The sequence below is a fragment of the Dendrobium catenatum genome, unplaced genomic scaffold (genome assembly GCF_001605985.2).
Source record: "Dendrobium catenatum unplaced genomic scaffold, ASM160598v2 fragScaff_scaffold_501, whole genome shotgun sequence".
Taxonomy (NCBI): Eukaryota; Viridiplantae; Streptophyta; class Magnoliopsida; order Asparagales; family Orchidaceae; genus Dendrobium; species Dendrobium catenatum.
In genome coordinates this window covers 480611-501451 of record NW_021318963.1, presented here as the reverse complement: position 1 = coordinate 501451, position 20841 = coordinate 480611, and the positions used below count along the sequence as shown (strand labels likewise).

At 32.3% G+C, this 20841-nt stretch overlaps 1 protein-coding gene across 1 annotated transcript; it reads left to right on the top strand.

Annotated features, from left to right (window-relative positions):
• The first annotated feature begins 17489 nt into the window (after positions 1-17489).
• On the top strand, positions 17490-20435 carry LOC110094938 (NAC domain-containing protein 100). Its single transcript, XM_020820285.2, has 3 exons — positions 17490-17862; positions 18524-18789; positions 19740-20435. The coding sequence occupies exons 1-3, from the start codon at positions 17694-17696 to the stop codon at positions 20211-20213; spliced, it is 909 nt and encodes a 302-aa protein (XP_020675944.1). The 5' UTR covers positions 17490-17693; the 3' UTR covers positions 20214-20435.
• The last annotated feature ends 406 nt before the right edge of the window (positions 20436-20841 follow it).

Sequence of the window (20841 nt, the reverse complement as noted above, 5' to 3'; positions counted from 1 at the left end):
AAAAGAGAAAGAAGCTTAAGTGCTTTGGGCATTGGGCCATCGTTTTGGTATTTCAGAGAGTATATTCCCTCAGAGATTTAATAATCATCACGACTTATTCTATTCCTTCATTTAATATCTTAATGCGTTCTTTAAGATGATGGTGAAATGTGATGATGGGCTTTTAATGAATTAAAAGTGCGGGTAACATTAATAACTGTCAAAAGCCAGCCTTAGATTCGACGTCAACCTCATCATAATCTCTGCATGACGCGGAGCAGATCTTTGGCGATAAACTTACCACTTTTTTATTCACATCATTTTCCCATACTTTGAAATTATACTTAAATTATGATAAAATCAATTATCAAATACATTCACGTGTATGTGGAAATATACTTAAAAAAAAAATATTTTCATGCAATATAATATCTTATTTTTGAAATTATTAATGTTATAAAAATTATTTATTTATGCAGGTTAATCTCTGATATTACTATATTTTTTATTCATTATTGTAAGGTAATTAATTAGTATCATTTTAAAATGGGATTTTCTCCACTTTTTGAAATTTATGAGGAGATAGCTTTATTTGAAGATGGAGCCTTCTTAATTATTTTATTTTTTATTCATGAATGAAGATAAATATGTTTTATATTAAAAAATAAAAATCACATCCACCTATTTATCTATTGTATGACTATATCTTTATATTATATTGTGTAATGTTGATCATGTCATAATGAGAGAGAAAAAGTATGTATAAGTTTTTGTCATAACATTTGTTCTAGCAAACACACAAATAAGGGAGAAGTGCATTTTTTTTTTTGCGACATTTAGGTTATTTAATTAAGGCAAACTCACACACACAATACATACACAAAGTCTCAAACCCAAGACCTCTTAGTTAGAAGCCTAAGCTCTCAACTAACAGGCCAAGTTAAGCTGTGTAAGTGCATGAATTATAAGAGATCAAAATTTTAACATGAAAATCCTACAAAAGGGAAAAATCACGAGACATGGCATAGTTAAAATGATTCCATTAATATTTATCATTAGTTATAATTGAAGCCCTTCATTGGGAGAAGACATTCATTTAATGTGGTAAACACACAATGCATATAACATATTACAAATTTGAGGTTTGAAGAGCCCTGCGCTATTGGACTTATCTTTATGAGATCATTTGATGTTTGTTTAGTTATCCTCCTTTGAGAAGATACCAGAGACTAGGAAGTCCATAATAAAACCCAATGTTGACATTGAGAGTCAAAGTTGGTCTCTATGGCATGCATTAATCTTAAAAATAAAAACATGCATTAAAATTATTAGTGATGACAGATATTGAAGTCAATGGTTGTCTGAAGTCAAACAATCACTATTAGAAGAATGTAAAATAGAGGACCATGTTGGGTGATGGTGGTTAGAGGACCATAATTAAAAAATGAAGGATAAATGATCGCAATTAGGTAATGATAGCCGGAGGAGTGTAGTTGGGCGACGATAATTGAAGGACCAAGTTGGATGACAATTATTAGAGGTTGGAGGATTGAGTCAAGTAATGAAGGTTAGAGGATTGTAGTAGTGTAATGATGGTAATATGATAATAGTCAGGCGACAAAGGTCAAATGATCATAGTCAGATAATGGTAGTTAGAAGATCATATTTGGGTGGTAGAAGTTAAATGATTGAGCTGGGCGATGGTGGTAGGAGGACCATAGTCAGGCAATGATATTTAGAGAATTGTATTCATGTGATAAAGGTCAGAGAATCTTAGTTTAATGATGATGGATAGAGGAATGTTGCCAAGTGACTAAGGTCACATGATAATAGTCTAGTAATGGTAGTTGGAGGACTCACGACAGTGGTTGGAGGACTATTGTGTGGCATCAAAGGCTAGAAGACTGTTGTTAGGATATGGTGATTAGAGGATTTTAGTAGGGAAATAGAGGTTAATTTGAGGATAGTAGTATGGTGATGTTTATGAGAGGATCATATTTATGCAATGCTATCAAAGAACCATAGTTATGCAAAGGTAGTCGGATGACCATAATTAAGTGATGGTGGTTTGAGAATTATTTTCAGTCACAAAAGTTGGAGGACTATTGTTGGGACATAGTGGTTAGAATACCATAGGTAGGTGGCATGATAGGAGGTCTGTAATTGAGTGGCATGGTAAGTGGACTATAAAGTACGTAGAAGACTATTATCGGGTGATGATGGTCTAATGATATTGGTTGGATAGTTTTTCAATGGTGTTTATTAGGTGGTGATCCAATGATAATGATCAAGCGATGTTTTGATGTTGGCATTTGGATGATGACTTGATGATAATGGTCATAATGTGTTTAATGGTTATAATTGGGTGATGTTTTAATGATGGCAGTTGGGTGGTGTTCTAACGGTGGTGGTTTGATAGTAATGGTTGGGTGGTATTCCAATTGTGTTAGATGGGCGGTGGTCCAATAATATTATTCAGGCGGTGGTTCTATAATGGTTAGATTGTGGTTTGATATAGATGGTGCTCAATTGAAGCTTTAACATTTTTGAGCCTCATAGCTCTCTTAATCTTAATCCAAGGTCCTAGCTGTAATAACCCTCATGCATGTGTATTCTTGTTATGAACATGTGTATTTAGTGTATATATTAAAGTTAAATTTGAAAATTTTTACATGCATGAAATTCCATGTGGGAGCGTAATAGTGATGTGGCGCTGATCCCTCTGCTTTACAATAATTTTTAGGATAACAATATGGAACTATATTCTTTGGTACTATGATGTTGGATTTAATTTCTTTTTAAATATCAAATTTCACTGCCCTAATATAAACATTCTCTAGGCCCATCCCCTACCATTTCATGCCTTGGTCAGTGAGAAGTGTATGTGTGTACTGTGTGTGGGTGTGTGTGTGGGGTGGGGGAGGGAGGGGATAAGGTGGAGAGAGGAGAGGTATTAGGGTTAAGGTTGATATTTTTCATTGTTCTAGTTGCAAAATTTATTTCGATCGCTACAAATGGTCTTAATCCTATTCCTGATTTTGATGATTTTAATTTCTTATATATTTTTCTCTCAACCAAAGTTGAAAAAAAAAGACACATTAATTCATAATTTAGCCAACTTTCATCTTGTAACTTTTGATATATTATAAGTATAATTATTCTGCACATTTTGATGCATTCATTTTGTACTTTCATCAGTTAGTTTGAAAAAAATTGCATTTCATACATTTTAATGTGTAATAACCCTTAAAATTCAAAAGATATATTTTAACCTATAATAGCAAAAAATATTTAATGTGTAATAATCCTTAAAACTAAAAAATAATTGCTATCACCTATCCATATCCACCATACTCCCACCATTCTACTACCACCTACCCCCTCAGCCCTCTATAAGAAGACCTTCCACCTATGTTATAGTAGGATCGATGATATATTGGTGCATGTTTATAGAGCCTGAGTGTGAGACGTATGTAATGCATGATTTAGATTACTCAGATATTTTGATAATTAAAATTTTTACTTAATATTTTATGCATGTTTCATCCTTCAAAGCAGCCTACACATAAAATACATGACATCATATATACCAGGTTTGATGCTCTATATATTTTATGGAGGAAAATCTATCCAGAAGTCTTAGTCATGTGGTTTTGAGAGTTTAATGTTAGTTATTAATAATCATAGTAAAATATTTGTATTTAAATTAGTCCAACAATAATTATTCTATAATGTACTTTTGATTTGCAAAAAGATTTCTACTGGTTTTTGCAATATAATATGAAGATTAGAAAAAAATTTTAGAAGTGCGGATTGACTTGCCTGCGAGACATGTTTACAGAAATTAGAAAGTCAGGCTAGAGACCACTGTGGATTGGTGAGAGTGTGTGGACTGACCTAACTAGAGCTTGGGCAAGCCCATATTACAATTAAGAGGAGGGATCAAAATATACATAATAGAGTTTCAGATGTTGAGGGCATAGATAGCACCCTCTATACTAGGGGCTCCGTTTCACACACTGTGTACAAATAATGATTAATAAGAATTTTAACATATAATTCATATCATCTCTTATCTGAAAGTTTTTTTAGTTATGAACACTAGGCTATGCATATTGTAGAAAGAGATGTTGGGAAGAGAATCCATTGTTGTTGAGTTTCACACTCGTACCCACCAGCCTTAGAAGGACCAATAGTGGGTGGATGAGCGTACGAGAAGGGCCTTTGTGAATCTCTATGTTTTGAATATTAATAGAAATATTTTAAGTGACACATATATAATAATTAATCTCATGTTATCTTTTATAGGAGGAGTTTACATAGCTTCGAGAGAGCTAGGTTGAAGCTATTGAGGGATCCTTTGTGGGATCAATATATTATTTTGACTATTGCATATGGTCATAGGTTGCAAGGAATTTAAAAGGGGAGAGTTCAAGGATTAGATTCACACGCCTACGCATTTGAGGGATATTCCTCTAGTTTCTAAAGCTTCTCAGCAAGAAGCTAGAAGGGTTTGGTTAGCCAAGAAGTGGCTATCCTGACAGCAGAGCTAGAGCAAGTTCAAAAATCACAAGCGAACATATATATAAAGAAAAGTTAAATATTGGGGGAGCTTCAAAGAATCAAAGAACAATTAAGTGGAAAAAAGCCTGCATCGCCCACCCGAGGAGAGTGAGGATATGGATTCAGAGTAAATTATCTGTGAATGTAAATATTTTGTTGTTTTTAATATATAAGAGCTTTTATATTATTGTAGAATTATGTTGTAATTGTAGAATGTTATAGTGTTTAAAAATAATCTAAGTGTAATTAATATTTGATTAATATTTTTATGCAATGTTAAAATATTAGCCGCTCGATTCAACTATAAGCATGTCACGTTTGGAAACCATTTGTTAAACCAAATTGTGTTTCAAACCTTCCAATAGCGCTTTGGGTCCTTGATTTGGACCCATTTGAGCCAGATTGAGTCAAATTTGGTGTCGTTGGGTTTGTATTTCTGAGACATTTAGCTCGACTATAAGTTTGGTGAGATTGGAGTTTGGATGATTCCAAATTTAGTTTTGGATGTTTCCGACTTAATTTTTCCTTATGATTCTTGCCCGATCAAGATAAATTTTTGAGCATGTATCAAGATGTATAAGCTAGATGGTTAACAGAATTAGAGGTAAAATATTAATGTTTAAGTAAATAAGACCCATGGGCATGTAGGAATGCGTATTGTCATGATAGGGAACATGGAATGAGTTCTTATGAGGGATAAAGAGGTTTGTAGGACCATCAAGGCAATGGAAAGAAATGTTTGAATGAATATAGGTGGATCAATAACTTTATAGCCTTCTATTGAATATCCTACTAAAAGCTATATTTTTTATCACATACCCTTAATCTTAAAAATAATGGGAACTCAAATTTCATGAAATTTTAAGATTATTTGACCATGACATCAATTATGCTAAAGATACACTCCAAAGAATGATTTATAACTAACTCATTAAGTTTTATGTTAGAATAGTACTAAGATCAAATAAATATTTTTTGAGCATTTATGAGAGAACATGTAAACTATTCACAATGATTTATCTTCTAAAAGAAATATGTAAAAATAAATAATTTTTTATGTATGAACATTATAAGATGTCCACTTCTTCATCAATAATTCAATTAATGCTAAAAAATTCATTCAAAACTGATCAAATTAGATCACAAAATTATTCTTCTGTTGTAGATCAATCTCATAATTTTGACTTTGCATTTGAAAAGAGTAAAATTAAAAAAAAAATGATAGAACGATTTTTTTTCCATATTAGAAGACTATAACTATGTAGCTCACATGAGTTACTAATTTCACCTCCGTAAATAATTCTACCATAAAATTCCAAAATGTTGCATGATTCTTGTCCTTTATGCTATGAGACCAAATAAAGATGGTGGGACATACGTTCACATCATCCATGGGCATGATAATTAAGATCAAAAAGCTTATTTTTCATATAAAGACAGTAATTAAACATGTTATTAATCCCATCATCATCATCATAATCAAGTTTTTTTGCTTATGGATGAGATCAAAGAAAGCTGACATTGCTGCTTGGAAGGAGGTTGGAGCCGTGACTCTTTGAACAAACCAATTCTTCCCAAAGAGAAAATGCTCAACTTTCGAAAACGATAAAGATTTTTATGTTAATTGCCCTAAGTCATCTTAGGCTTGAGCTTGAGCTTGAGCTTGAGCTTTAGGTTGATTAATTAATCTAGTTCGAGTTCGAACACGAGCTTAATTCTATGAGTTTGAGTCGGCTCACGAGCCGGCTCATTTATTAAGAAAGATAGAAGGTCATTCCTATTGAAGCAATTATCATAATAATACAATAAATCAAATAAAAATTAAATAAGAAATAATAAGAAATTATTAGTAATAAGAAAAAGAAATATATTCCTTAATATTCTCTAGTAACTTTATATTAAAACTATTGATTGCTAATATATTTAAAGTGTATTTTATATTAATGAATTTAGCAATAATAAAATTTTTCTTTTTTTTTTAATTTTTTTTTTTCAAAAGTTCACAATAAATCTTAATGCAGTGATAAACTACTTTTACGATTATCATTATCATCACATTTCATATTGTAACTTCAAATTTGTAACTACCATATTGATTGTATATTGATCATAAAATTATAACATACTATTTTAAAAATATAAATTACTCGACAACAAAATTCACATGCACATAAATTATAGAAATATATCTTTGTTAAATAATAATTTTATGGTAAAATTGAGTCCAACATCAATGAAGCCTTATAAGTTATTAGTATTGTTTTTTAAGGAATATGACAATTCTCCATTTTTGTGCTGTGGGCGGGTCATTCAGCCTCTGCCGACGGTGTGGCCCACCCAAAAATACTTTTCGAAATCCCTCTTTGCCCTTGGGCTTTCTCCATGGGCCGCTATTCCCATCGCATTCTCGGAGGGGTAAATAAGTTTTTCTACCATTAAATGATTGGGTTTAGCCATCATTCGATGTTGCGTGGATGAACCAAAATTTGATGGTGAAATGATCATAATACCCTTATCTTTCTTCGACGCCGGAGCCTGTGGTGCATTTTTGTGCCAGCGTGACATGACAGGGGTGGTTTTGACATTTTGACAGAGGAATAATCTCTTCATTATTTGATGTTTTACTTTTGTCTCTATCATGGTAGCATTCTTCAACAACCCGCCTTCCATCATTTAGAGGTTACTCATGCATTGTTTGAATTGTATCAATGGAGCACATCAATCCTTTTTAGGTAATTCTTCATAAAAATTTTCATAAGAAAGTTCTTATCACCCTTAATATATTATAAAAGTTAAGCTTTGTTTGTGACAGTTTTCTTACTGTTTTTTTAAAATAAATTTTTAGTACATAAAATTTTGAGCTTTATTTTTAACAAATAGTTATGTCCTAAAAAAATGATTGATGTGCTATGACATTATATGGCTGGTTGGGGGGTGGCGTTGTGGTGGGGGACGAAAAACAACTGATGTTGGAAGTAAGGGTCGGTGTCAATCACATACATTAATATTATGTGTGATGGCGTGCTATGACATTATTGGTTATAAAGGGTAATTAAGTCAATGGGATTTGGTGTAGCCAAGCAACAACAATCAGAGGACCATAGTTGAGCTATGACAATTTGATGGCCATAGTCTGATGAAGGAGGCTAGAGGATCATAGTCGATCTATGGCGGTAAGAGGACCATAGTCTGATGAAGGTGATCAAAGGATCCTAACTGAGTGGTAGTGATTGGTTAAAGGACTATAATTTGGTGATTGTGATCAGAAAAAATAGTTGTGTGATTATGGTCAAAGAATTATAGTTAGATAATAGTGGTTGGAAGACAATGTGGGCAATTGCAGTTAAAAATTATAGCTACACCGTTGCAATAAAAAGGATTGCAATTGGGGCGATGGTATTCGAAGGATCATATATAGTCGGTGATGATATTTGGAGGATATTCAAATGATGGTGGTTAGAGGACCACAATTATGTGATGATGGTTAGAGGGCTATAGTCTAGTAAAGGTCATTGGAGGACTATTAGTGGGTAATGGTGATTTGATGACCATAGTCGAGTGATGGTGATTGGAGGATTAACTTCTAGCGATGGTTGTCAGAGGATCATAATCAATGATTATGGCTAGAGGATCATAGTTGAATGAAGGCAGTAGGAGGGCTGTAGTCAAGCAAAAGAGGTCAAAGAAATATAGTTGGTCTTTGATGGTCAAAGAATTATAATTAGGTCCTAGTGTTTGTATGATAGTAGTATGAAGATAGTGGTCAGATGATTATTGTAAAGTGAAAGAGGTCATAGTCGGACAATGGAGGTCAAAGAGCTATAGTTTAGTGACGGTGGTTGAAGACCTATAGTTACGTAATAATGGTTGGACACACACGCACGCACACACGCATATATATATATATAATCATAATCTACAACTCAACAATTAAATTTCCAATCATATTCAATCATCAATACCCTATAACCAAATCAATCATATTTTAAAGGTTTTGCTCAATTCTCTAAAACATTAAATAACTTTTATTTGATTACTTGTACCTCTATATAGTTTATCTGCCGTGAATGTAATGGGTGGAGGTATGGTGACTTTGTCTCTTCTTTTAATACTCTTCTAATTAAGATAAAAAAAAGCAGTAAGAGCCAAATGCTCTATTTGAAAAAATTCTGAACAACTTTTATAGTACCTGGACTAATTCATGTTTTCTACCTTCAATTTTCTTGTATATTATAGCTTTGAGCCTTTGAGGTTGTTTCTATGGATCATATTTTCGCACTTGTGCTACTCTGACATCAGCTGGTTATTTTTTTTAGTCAGACAATGATGAAGCAGACTTCCTTAGCGCTTCCATGGAGGCCTTGGCTGTGCTCTGGCAATCTTGGTGGGCTAATGTGGGGTTCTATTTGTTCTACTAACTAAATTTTTTCAGGGATGCTAAGACTTTTCTCTATTTGCTGCCTCCAATGAATGATCTTTAACCTTGACAACCGGGTTGAGCTCATTCCTTAAAGAAAGGTTTTTGCAGGAAATCTTTGTTTTTCTGGCCGCCCTTTGGGCTTACGTGTCATGTATCTTTTTCATTTTCTTAGGCTTTCTGAGGTTGTGTTTCCATCTTTAGTTTTCCATTGATGTTATTTAGTTTGTAAGTTTTTTTCCGCCCTCTTCTGAAAAAATTATTCTGTCCGGACAGCGTACCGAGTATACCGAGCGGTACCGCTATCGGTATCGAGCGTGATACCGAGCGCCAGTGATGTGGCCCTTTTTTATCGGTTTCTGTACACATTCGGTGTCTGGACACAATAATCTCTCCCCCTTGTGAGTGTTATATATATATATTTTTTGCAATGAAAAAATGACATAGCCCAATAATTTCCACACAACAAAAGAAAGTAGACTTCAATGCGACGCACTCTCTTGTTCACTATCATGTGCAGAGTATTTGACAAAAGTTGAACGGTGAAGAGTCTCGGGATTGAGGAATTAAGATCACAGAATCTAAAATCCCACATGCGTTTGTTTGGGCTCACCATTGTTATTATAATTGTACAAAAGTACACATTTCTAATGAAAATTTTTATGATTCCCTTTTCTCGAAATCATTAGAAAAAAAGAATTTTTTTTTTGCATATTTAGATTTTTATATTTATTTATGGCAATATTATATAAAAATAAATATATTTTTTCATACATATATTTTATATAATCTAACACTAAGATCATCTAAATAAATATCTTAAAAGAAAAAGAAATGTATCACTTCAAAATTTTCAGCTAGATTTTCTATGAAAATTTTGAACTTTGGATGGAGCAGTTCGGGAAATTGTTTTGGAATCCCTAACTCCCAAAAAAAAAAAAAAAAAACTTTGGATGAGCAGAATTTTGAGTTTATGATGGCTATATAAATTGTAAATTCGATTTCTGACTGGCAATTGTATATAAAATCTTGTTAGATTCTTAAAAATTTTCTGTCAGAATTTGTCTGAAATGGCCCCAAAACTAGCGGTCAACCTCCATCAATATTATTCTTTTCTCGCTTATTTCTTTCTTCCCTACCTTCTCTCTCTATTGTCGACAATTTAAGCTAGGGGTGTAAGTGAACCAACTTGAACTAGTTGAGCTCGAGCTCAAGCCTGACTTGACTCGAAAGCTCATTGAGCCATTCGATTAAATTAAAATATATTTTTTATAATTAATTTAAATTAATGTTATATAATAAAATTTAATAATTTTCCACTAATTATATAATAAAAGAATAAGAATTCAAAGCAAAACTGAATTTTTTAATTTAAAATTAAGAAATCCCAATTGAAGCCTTAAATTTTTAGCATAAAAATTATAATTTTCTTAAAAAACCACTTTAAGAAAGAGTAAAAAATATCCCAATTGAAGCCTTAAATTTTCTTCGGAGATCTTTTACTGTAGAAGCTCCCTTGCAACCAGCTTCCATCCCCTCTCTCTCTCTCTCTCTCTCTCTCTTGAGTCACTCTCTCTATGTTTCTCGTTCTTTTTGTCTCTCAAATACTACATAAACCCATACAGTATCATACACGAGGTATGACCTTTTTATTTATTTTAAAAATATATCTTAGAAGTAAGTTAGGAGAATGTCAATCATGCTGTCTTTCAAAATTTACCAATTTGATATAATTGTATTTTAGTGTTCAATAACAGGTTTTTTTCGTGTTGATTTGGATTAATATTTTTGTTTGTATTTCTTAATATTGATATTTTATCATTAGTAAATATGGAGCAATAAAAAAAAAAGATTGATTGCAAAAAATAAGTCTTTTCATTTATTCAATTCAATTTTTGTTATTTGTTAATGAGGGATGCATCTGTGTATAATAAATTATTTATTTTTCTTAATGAAAACATGAAGTATTAATATATATATATATATATATTGAAGAACATTAAATTATTACTGGACAACAGAGTCACAACTTTGCTAGGGTTTGCCCTCGTCACGCCCCCTTCAAGATCGTTGCCTTCTTCTGCTTGCCAAGGGATGATTTTAAACCTTTTGCTCTTATTCATATTTTTAGTGTTTTAGCTTGCGAGCTACTCTTTGAATACATTTTCATAAAATGATTATTAACTATGGTTTGCTCGCTCTCTGGATTCTAAAGAAGAAACCCAAGACTTAGCTGCTCCTTTTGAATTTGTATTGATTGGTAAATTCCCCCTTCTTTACTGGACACTATTCAATTTTTTTTTTTTCAATCTGCAGCTCTCTGTTGATTTCTTTGTGACCCTTTTGGACCTTAAACATGTTCTAATTAAACTCTCTGATTAATTGAATTATAGTAGAATCTTCATAGAGCCTATTATGTAAACATTAGTTTCATAAAATTAATTAAGTGGTTGCCATTTTTTGATATATATGTAGAATCTTCGGTCATCCTTATCTGGATCTCCTTTTCAGATCTTTAACCTCATTTGCTTTCTCATCGCATTTTATATGGGTTTGATCTTTGTTTGGTCGTCGGCTTCAAATGGATAGCGCTATTGTGAAACTCATTGAGTAAAAGAAGCTAAACTCTTAAACATCGAGATGTCTTTTGGTGTAATGGTTGAAAATTCTATAAGAAACTCTACAGTTAAGCGTGTTCATCCCGGAGTAATTTTGGGATGCATGGGTGACTTGCTGGGAAGTTATACCAAAATGACAAAATCATGAGGCCCTTATGCCAAAGCGAACAATATATCGATAGTTAAGAGTTTGAGTTGCTACAAATGGTATCAAAGTAATACACCAGCTGGAAGATGAGAACTAAGTGCCATACAAGAAAAAGTGCTACGTTATGGGAGGTGGACCTTGCAGTATGAGACAAAGTGCTACATGACAGGAGGCACCACTTGAACTTATAGGGGTCACCTCTATAATCCTATCTTCATGGTGAATGATTATGGGATAAAGATGCTGACGAGGACGCCCGTTACTCAAGTGGGGGAGATTATGAACCCATGAAGTAAAAGAAATTAAACTCTTAAACATCGAGGTTTCTTTTGGTGTAATTGCATGTTAGAAATTTCATAAGAAACTCTGTACTTAAGCATGCTCATCCCAGAATAATTCTGGGATGGGTGATCTACTAGGAAGTTACACCAAAACGAAAAAAAAAAAAACATGAGGCCATTATGCCAAAGTGGACAATATCTCGATAATTAAGAGTTTGGACTGTTACAGTTATGTCTTCTAGATCATAACCCTATGTTGCATAAATTCTGGTTGAAATATATATAACCAAAAAATTTCATGATTTTTTGTTTAGATTGGTCCAAAAAAATATGGATATATTCAAAATGTGATTATGAATGATTTTCTTGATTTGTTTGATCATTGCATATCCCTTGGGCACAAAAAAGCTTAATGCTATCATTTGTATCCTCACTTAATGAAACGAAATTTAGCTAAAACTAGATATGCAGTGAATGTGGAGAGTTTTGCTTATGTTTTTCCTTATGTTAATACTAGGATTATTAATCCATAAGTTCAAGCTTCTGATCCTATTCCTGTGTATAATGATATTTTACCTGATGTGGATAATATATAATGCCCTAAAATCTAATTTGAAAGAATTATTATTTTACCTTTTAATATACAACAATAAGAACTACCTAATTTTATTTATTAATATTAAAATCATATATCAATGAATACAAATTATATTAATCAAAACATCCATAAAAATCTATATTTGTTGACAAAAAAATTTATATATAATACTCAAGAATCATATAATCACATCATATCTATCTAAATCCTATGTTATACAAAAGAATAACTAAAATAAAAATAATAAGGAACTAATTAGGAAAACCTAGTCAATCTCTACCTTATGTTCCCATTCCCTGATCTAAAATTAGTTAAACCATATATATTGAGCTCAATAGCCTAGCATGTCACTAAATCCTATATCTGAATTAAAAGCACTGCAAAAAAATTTGCCGAACTGGCCCTTCCTCCTTATTTGTTCGTGTATTGTTTTTCTTTTTCCTCTAGACGCTGCTCCGCTCGCGCTCGCCTTCGACTGCGACCACAAGACTCCGGCCGCTGACACCATAACTTCGGTCACCGATCATGCCCTCACTTCGTCCGCCAATCACGCCCTCACTCCGGCCACCAATCAGGCTCGCACTCTACCATCCGATGCCCTTGCTCTGCCCGTCGACGCCCTCGATCACTTAAGCTTGCGAATGCCCCAAAGGTTGTTGCATTTACTTTTTTGTTTATTTAGTCATGGATGGTTATTTAGAGAGATTAATGAGGACCTACATATAATATTTATTGATTTAGAGATATCATACGTTAAAGTTCCAAGAGAAGTGATATGGTGAGTTCTAGAAAAAGAAAAATGTTAGTAATGCTTATATTCAAGATATTACTTATGTTAAAACACTAGATAGTTTGGTCAATTATTTTCATATTTCATTTTTATTACATCAAGGATCAACCTTAAGCCCATATCTTTTTAACTTTAATCATAGAGAGAATAATGAGGACTTACATATGATATTTATTGATATAGAGAAAACATATGATAAAGTTTCAATAGAAGTGCTATGGAGAGTTCTAGAAAAGAAAGGGGTTAATAATGCTCATATTCAAGTCATTAAGGATATGTATGCAAAAGTTGTTACTTGTGTTCAAACAAAAGGTGGGTTGACCAAGTATTTTTCTATTTCAGATGGATTACATTAAGGATCACCCTTAAACCCTTATCTTGTTACTTCAATCGTGGATGTTCTTACTAGACATTTGCTAGAGGTTGTACCTTGGTGTACGCTTTCTGCTGATGATATTCTTCTTGTTGATAAGACTACAGAGGGAGTTGAAGGTAAACTTGAATTGTAGAGGTCAACCTTAGAGTCTAAAAATTTTTGTGAGTGTAATCTTAACAATAAGCCCGATCCATTAGGCAGATTGTGAGTTTGGGCAATTAAGTCATTAATAAGAATATACATTTTAGATAATTTGGGTATGTTGTTTAGAGTGATGGTGGTGAAATATGTGGATATTATTAGAAGAATTCTAGTTGGATGGTTGAACTGGAGGAATGCATCGGGCTTATTGTGTGATAGAAAAGTCCTTAAACTTAAGGTAAAATTCTATAAGATGGCGGTGAGACCTGAAATGCTTTATGGTGCAAAATATTGGTCATTAAACGAGAAGCATAATATTAAGTTAAAATAAACACATAAAACGGTTGCCTTATGATAACCCAGTTAGGAGAGTAAATGATAATTCTTTCTTAGAGTTAAGCATAATATTTTGGATTGTGCAAATATGTTTTGTTGATTGTGTTATGCTATTGCATATGAAATGTTATTTTGATTTTGGACTCCATTTATGTGGGTTGATTATAATGGCATATTACCCTTAACATTTATGTGCTATATATGTTTTAAATTCTATGCAGGTATTATGAAAATTGGTGTAAATAGAGGAGGGATGTTAATTTTTTTTTTTTGAAAATGCTATAGGTTTTCGGCAGCTAACCGGTTGTTTGGTCGTTGAAAATGTCGATACCAGACGATTTATTTAGCCACCAATATTTTAATATAGTGGCCGGTAACAATAGGAGGTCTACCAATGGTTAATCGGCCGGTTGGCTGCCAGCACTACCAGCGGTAGTGTGCTCTAATCGCCGAAAATTAATTACCGGCATTTGAGGTGGTCGGTATGCTGCCGGTAATTACCCGGCGGTCGCCGGTGCTATGACCGCCATAATTTACTGGGTGCGCTGGCCACCGGAAAGTCACTGTAATTCTTGGCCACCCGTAAATGATCGCCGTAATTTGTTTCTTACACAGTTTATATCGGTGGCTAAAAAACCACCGGAAAACTTACGATCTTTTTCATAATCGTCGTAAAATTTATATTAACAGTCGGAATAAGTCACCGGTAATTGCAAATTTTACTATAGTGAAAGCACATCGACCCACCATCATATACAGTCAATTAGTCGCAACTAACATCATTGAATAGTAAGCCTTTACTTATTTTTTTTTCATACAAATACTATTATCCACACTCATTTTTAATGCATTGTAGGAAATAAAGTATAATTAGGTTCTATTCAAAAAGTGCCAAAAATATCTTAGCAATAGGAAAAAAAAATTTTGAGCAAAAAATTCAAATTTTTATAATTTAATCAAATTATTAGAGATTGTATAAAATAATATTTTGAACCTTTAATTGAATTAAAATACTATTTTTATACGTCAAAATAATTTTTTGAATAGATAAAAAATGTTACATCTTCAAAATCACCGTGGAAAATTTTTCCAAAATATACTCAAAATATTCATAATCTCGATCTCTATAATATATAAAAAGTTACATTGTGAAAGTTTTATCAATACAAAATTATCATCATTTTTCCGTAACAAAATTATAAATTTGATTGAAAAAAAATATTAAAATAAAAAATATGATAAAGATTACTTACAATGAGACGATCAAATTTTCAAACAGGCTGGACTTGCAAAAAACACTCCGTGATCTTCAAATCTTAATCTTCCTTTTCTCTCTCCCTCTCTTTTCTCTCTTTTTTCTTAAACCATTCTTTATAAGCCGAAGTGATTAAGGGAAACAGACTTAAAAAGTGTTTAATAAAGCTTTAAGATATTTTGTAATAAATAATAATATAATTAAATAATTTCTTCAAATTTTAATATAAAATTCATATAATTTTTTTTTGGTTTTAAAAAATTATAAAAAAATCATAAAATAGAACATTTTATTTAAAAAATTATGATGAAAATGATTTGCAAATCGGGCACCTAACCATCCCAGAATCTCTACTTGCACCTACAGATGTTAAATTCTTAAGAATTTTCACCAGTGCCTAAAAGTTATGAAAAATTGTATAATTAAAATACTATGATATCAATGTTATGACAAAGACAATTTGTGATTTGGACTTATATTAAATAAAAAAAAACTATTTGACTGGATTAAAATACGGTCTATTACAGAGACAATTATGCTGTGAGGAGCCAATGACTGGAATTAATGACAATGAGGTACTACAATAGATTTTGTGAAGAATAATTCATCCTATATTATAATGAAATGGTGTATCAAATATATTCCTATGACTTCAATATTTCATTATACACCATGATGAATAGTCTATCATAGTAAATAATCCCTTCTTTGTAGAAGAAATATTTGTAGTTTGTTACAAAAAAATGTCATCATATGATATATTCTAATGGTAAATACATAACAGTGTACGAAGGTTTTTTTTTTTCCCATCAATATTCTTATTTTGATGGATAGACCCATTGCATTTGCTTACATTGATAATATCATCAGACTAATCTTTAAATTGATATTTAATCCTTCTAGATTAGCTTTGTAATAACAAAGTTTTCAACAATATTTATTCCTTAATAAATTTCATAAAAAACCTTATTATCGACAGATTAAGGGGCTTTGCAATAGATTTGTACGTCAAAGATGGGTTGTTCCTTTGTAATGTCAAGTGAACAAAATGGAAAAGCTAATAACACCCCTTTGTCATTTAGAAGGAAAATACCAAATGTTCTACTAATTCGAATTTAGTCATAAATCTTCTAAAGTGAAAATCAACATCATTGACTATAATCTATCACACAAGAAAAAAAGGTAAAAATAAAAATATCTAATTTTATGATTAGTTCTTGATATCAATAAGATGCCTTGACATATTTTATATGAGGAATAATGTGATATTTTGATGGAAGGACGTCATGAACCAATTTTTTTTCTTTATTAACTATTATCTATCGATCACATAATAAATAATTAGAAATAAAATTTTATGAAAAATTCTGATTACTTAACAAGGTATCAAGCCTTAGATTGAGATGTCAAAATGATATATACAAAAAAAATATGTTCGAAAGGCCGATCATACACAGAGATCAAATTGAGCCGAACAAATTAGTTCGAAGCATCACCTAGAAGGTTTTGCTAATAGGTAAAATTCACTATTTATATTAAATATTGAAATCTTATTTTAACTTTTAATGTGGTCTATTTTTGCTTTTGTGTACATCTAAAATAATAAAAATAATAATAAATTACCTTTCTTTCAACAAGATACATATGCACACACATAAATGCATGTTATATATAAGAATGATTATCAATTATTAGCAACATGTCAAGGTCATTAGTTTGAATTCTGAGAAGAGCTTCAAGTGTGTTGTTAAAGTCATTGAAATCAACTACTGACACATCATCAACTGTGTGATTTCATTAATTACCATAGAAAAGGAGATTTCTTGTAATCTTGGGTCTTCTCAACTTCTTGCAAAGCAAGTATATTTAGCCCTCCAGCATCTTCGCAAGGATTGTGACAGGGAAGCACGCCTTCTCCACGGATATGAAGGGATTAAATCCAGTTTTACAAACAGTACGCTTGCCCCTTTCATGACCTGGCTATAGTTTAACAATGATAGCCTCCCTTCTTTCAATATAAATACATGTATTAATGCCTCTACTCAAAGAAGTTAAAGCTTCAATTTCTGTATAAATTTTTTCCACAACCAACCAAAGGGCCACAGGAATGCTCTTTGCTACCTAAAGCTGACGAAATCCATTCATCTCTTCTTCCTCCTTTTTAGTCTCCTTATATTTTGTTCGAGAAGATATGGGTCTAAGAGAGATAGAGTCCTCTCTTCCTCCAGGTTTCAGATTTCATCCAAGTGATGAGGAACTGGTCTGCCACTATCTTTACAAGAAGGTAAACAATCACAAAATCATTGAAGGTAAGATGGTGGAGGTCGACCTGCACACCAGGGAGCCATGGGAGCTTCCAGGTTCCTATCTTTACTCTTTATTTATTTATTTCTTTTACCTTTGATTTCATCCTATATATCCTACTTTTTCTTTGCCTTTTTTTTTTTGTTTGGCTTCAGCTCCCTTATTCTGATGAGATGTTTGATGTGATTTAAATTTTAGGATATATCCTTTTATCTTTTTAAAACATCTATTAGTTATGGTTGCTGCAACTTCACCAACCCCTAAGCTTTATTTATTTATTTTATTCCCGCTTCTTTATTACTGTTATGCCTTATTATTACAATAAAACCCTGAAAGATCAGTTGTATGGTAGTTGCCTAGGATTGATCTTCAGTAATTATTTATAACACCCTTTTAAATATTAGATTATTTATGATTGCCTCAGCAACCCTAGATATGTCCTTGTCTCTTTGGATAGATTGATACGCCATTGTCTATTTATTATATAAAAACAAATTAATAAATTATCATATTATCTTAAATTTCTTAAGATGCTTAACAATATTTTTTGTCTCTATCTGATCATGAACAATTCAATTTTGTCTAGTAAGAAGGTTTGCCACATGTAGAATAGGATCAAAGGTTTGAAATTTATGCATGGAATAATGCATTAGACGACCAACTTTAGCACTAAATACAGTGTATTTTTCTTTATTTTTTCTTGTGGAATGAGTACAGAGATGGCCAAGCTCAGTGAGAATGAATGGTACTTCTTCAGCTTTCGCGACCGTAAGTACGCTACAGGTTTACGCACAAATAGAGCCACAAAAACTGGTTACTGGAAGGCTACTGGAAAAGATCGCATAATATACCATTCTAAGACGCATAGAGTTGTTGGGATGAGGAAGACACTGGTCTTCTATCAAGGAAGAGCTCCTAATGGAATGAAGACAAATTGGGTGATGCATGAGTTTCGGCTGGAGAATCTTCATGCTCCTCCCAAGGTACTGTATTGCTATCTATATATATAAATAAAATACTAATGATAATTGGTTTAGCTAGCTAGCTAGCTAGAGAGGAATAACAATATTTATTACAATAGGTAAGTATAAATAAAGTTTTTTTTTTTGGGAAATTAAGTATAAATAAAGTTATATGAAGACCATTAGAGCATCTCTAACCGAACGTCAAACATGCGTTTGGCATCGTTCGATCCCTCAAGCGGAACGTCAAATCTTCCGCTATTTGCATGCGGGTGAACAGTGAGCCGCTAATATTGGCGTTGCACTATTCACCAACACGATTTTCTATCTCAACCAGATTTACTGAAGAAACATGCCAAAGAGGAGAAAGACAATTACCATCGCAGAAGCCCACAAAATGGAGTTCGATTAGAGATGAATCACGGCATTTTTGAATTTCATTGTATTTTGGAGTGAACAATAAGATTTTTGGTTGGAGACGCTCTTAATGGTGTGTGCATGCAGAAAATATTTCATTGAGCTTGTTTGATAATTTTAATCAGTTTGAGAGTGTTATAGTGCTGCACTTAATGATTGATTTATGTCTAGTGTTAGGGCATAAAGGTTTTTTCTTAATAATTTCTTAAGAAAATATATTTTATTTTCATTTCTTTAATTAGTTTTATGTTTATTTTTTAAAAATATTGATTGATCTGTGGCCAGAAATGCACATGACAGAAGATAATTATTTAGTCATATTTATATGAAATAGTTTGGGTTCTAAAATCTTCAATTAGATAAGCAACATCTAGGCTTCTAAAAAAATTGCTACTATAAAGCGAAATTTATTGTAAAAGATGTTGCTTCTAGCTAGTGTTAATTTTAAAAAGGAAAGTAAATCGTTCTTTTCAAGTAATATGCAACTACAATCCATAATACTAGGAAGTTTAAGTTGATTAATTTGGGTTTTTCTCTATTGCTTTTGATGACAGGAGGATTGGGTGCTATGTAGGGTTTTTCATAAGAGGAAAGGGGAGCCTATAAGAATTGGGAATGGGAGTATTGCTGAACAAGAAAACATTTTATCTTCTGGCTCACAGTTGGAGATATCTACAGATGATCAGATGGAGCAGCTGGCCAATGCACCAGATGGAATCCATGGAGATATGGGGTCTTCAATCCCTCTTGTCCCATATCAAGAAGGAAATAGCTCAAACACCTACCTTAATTTTGCAGTTTTGCAGTATAACTTCTTTGATTTCCCACAGGAGATGATGATGGGAAATTCAGATGTGATTGGAATGGAATCAAGGCATGCTAGTGGGGATGAGTTTGGCTTTCTTTTGGATATGGGGTTGGATGACTTTGTGCATGAGAGTGGGGAAGGAGGAGGAGCAAAGCTGATGAGTAATGTGGAAGCTGGGTTGAGATGCCATGATGGGAAAGATGAGGTGGTTTCATTCTAATTAGCTTGGGAATTAGTCAAGAAAAAAGCTAAAGATTGTATTGTATACTTACTCTTAAGATTTAGATGTAGATAGATTTGGATTGGAGGAACTGGTTATATTAATTTAAGATGATTGTTGTTTATGGTAGGAGTGTAAAAAGTTTATGGTCTTATTTGTGCATTTCATTGATAAAATCATGATGCCATTCTACAGAAATAATGTGATAAAAAGCGTTATATTTGGAAATGATTTAATTTAAAGGGTTGACATTAAGTAATCTCCAAGATAAGTTTAAAGAAGGAAAAAAGTGGTCTGGTGAATGTAATATTTATGATTTTTTAGTAATGAAAAATTAAGCTAACGTCACGCTTTCTAGAATAATAATTAAATACTCTATAATACTAGCGTTTATAAATATGGCTCAAAATACTTAGCCACCAAGTTATGGAAAACTTTATAAATACACGTTATAGCCAAATTTCTTACAGAGATATGAAATAACAGCAGATATGTAGTTGAGATTGCTAATTTTAGCCATAATTTAATTAAAGGATATGGCTAATTAAATGCTAATAGTCTTGAAGGAAATGGATTTGCTAAAAATTCTGAGCATCATTTGAAAAAAAATAGCTGTGGCATAATTTCT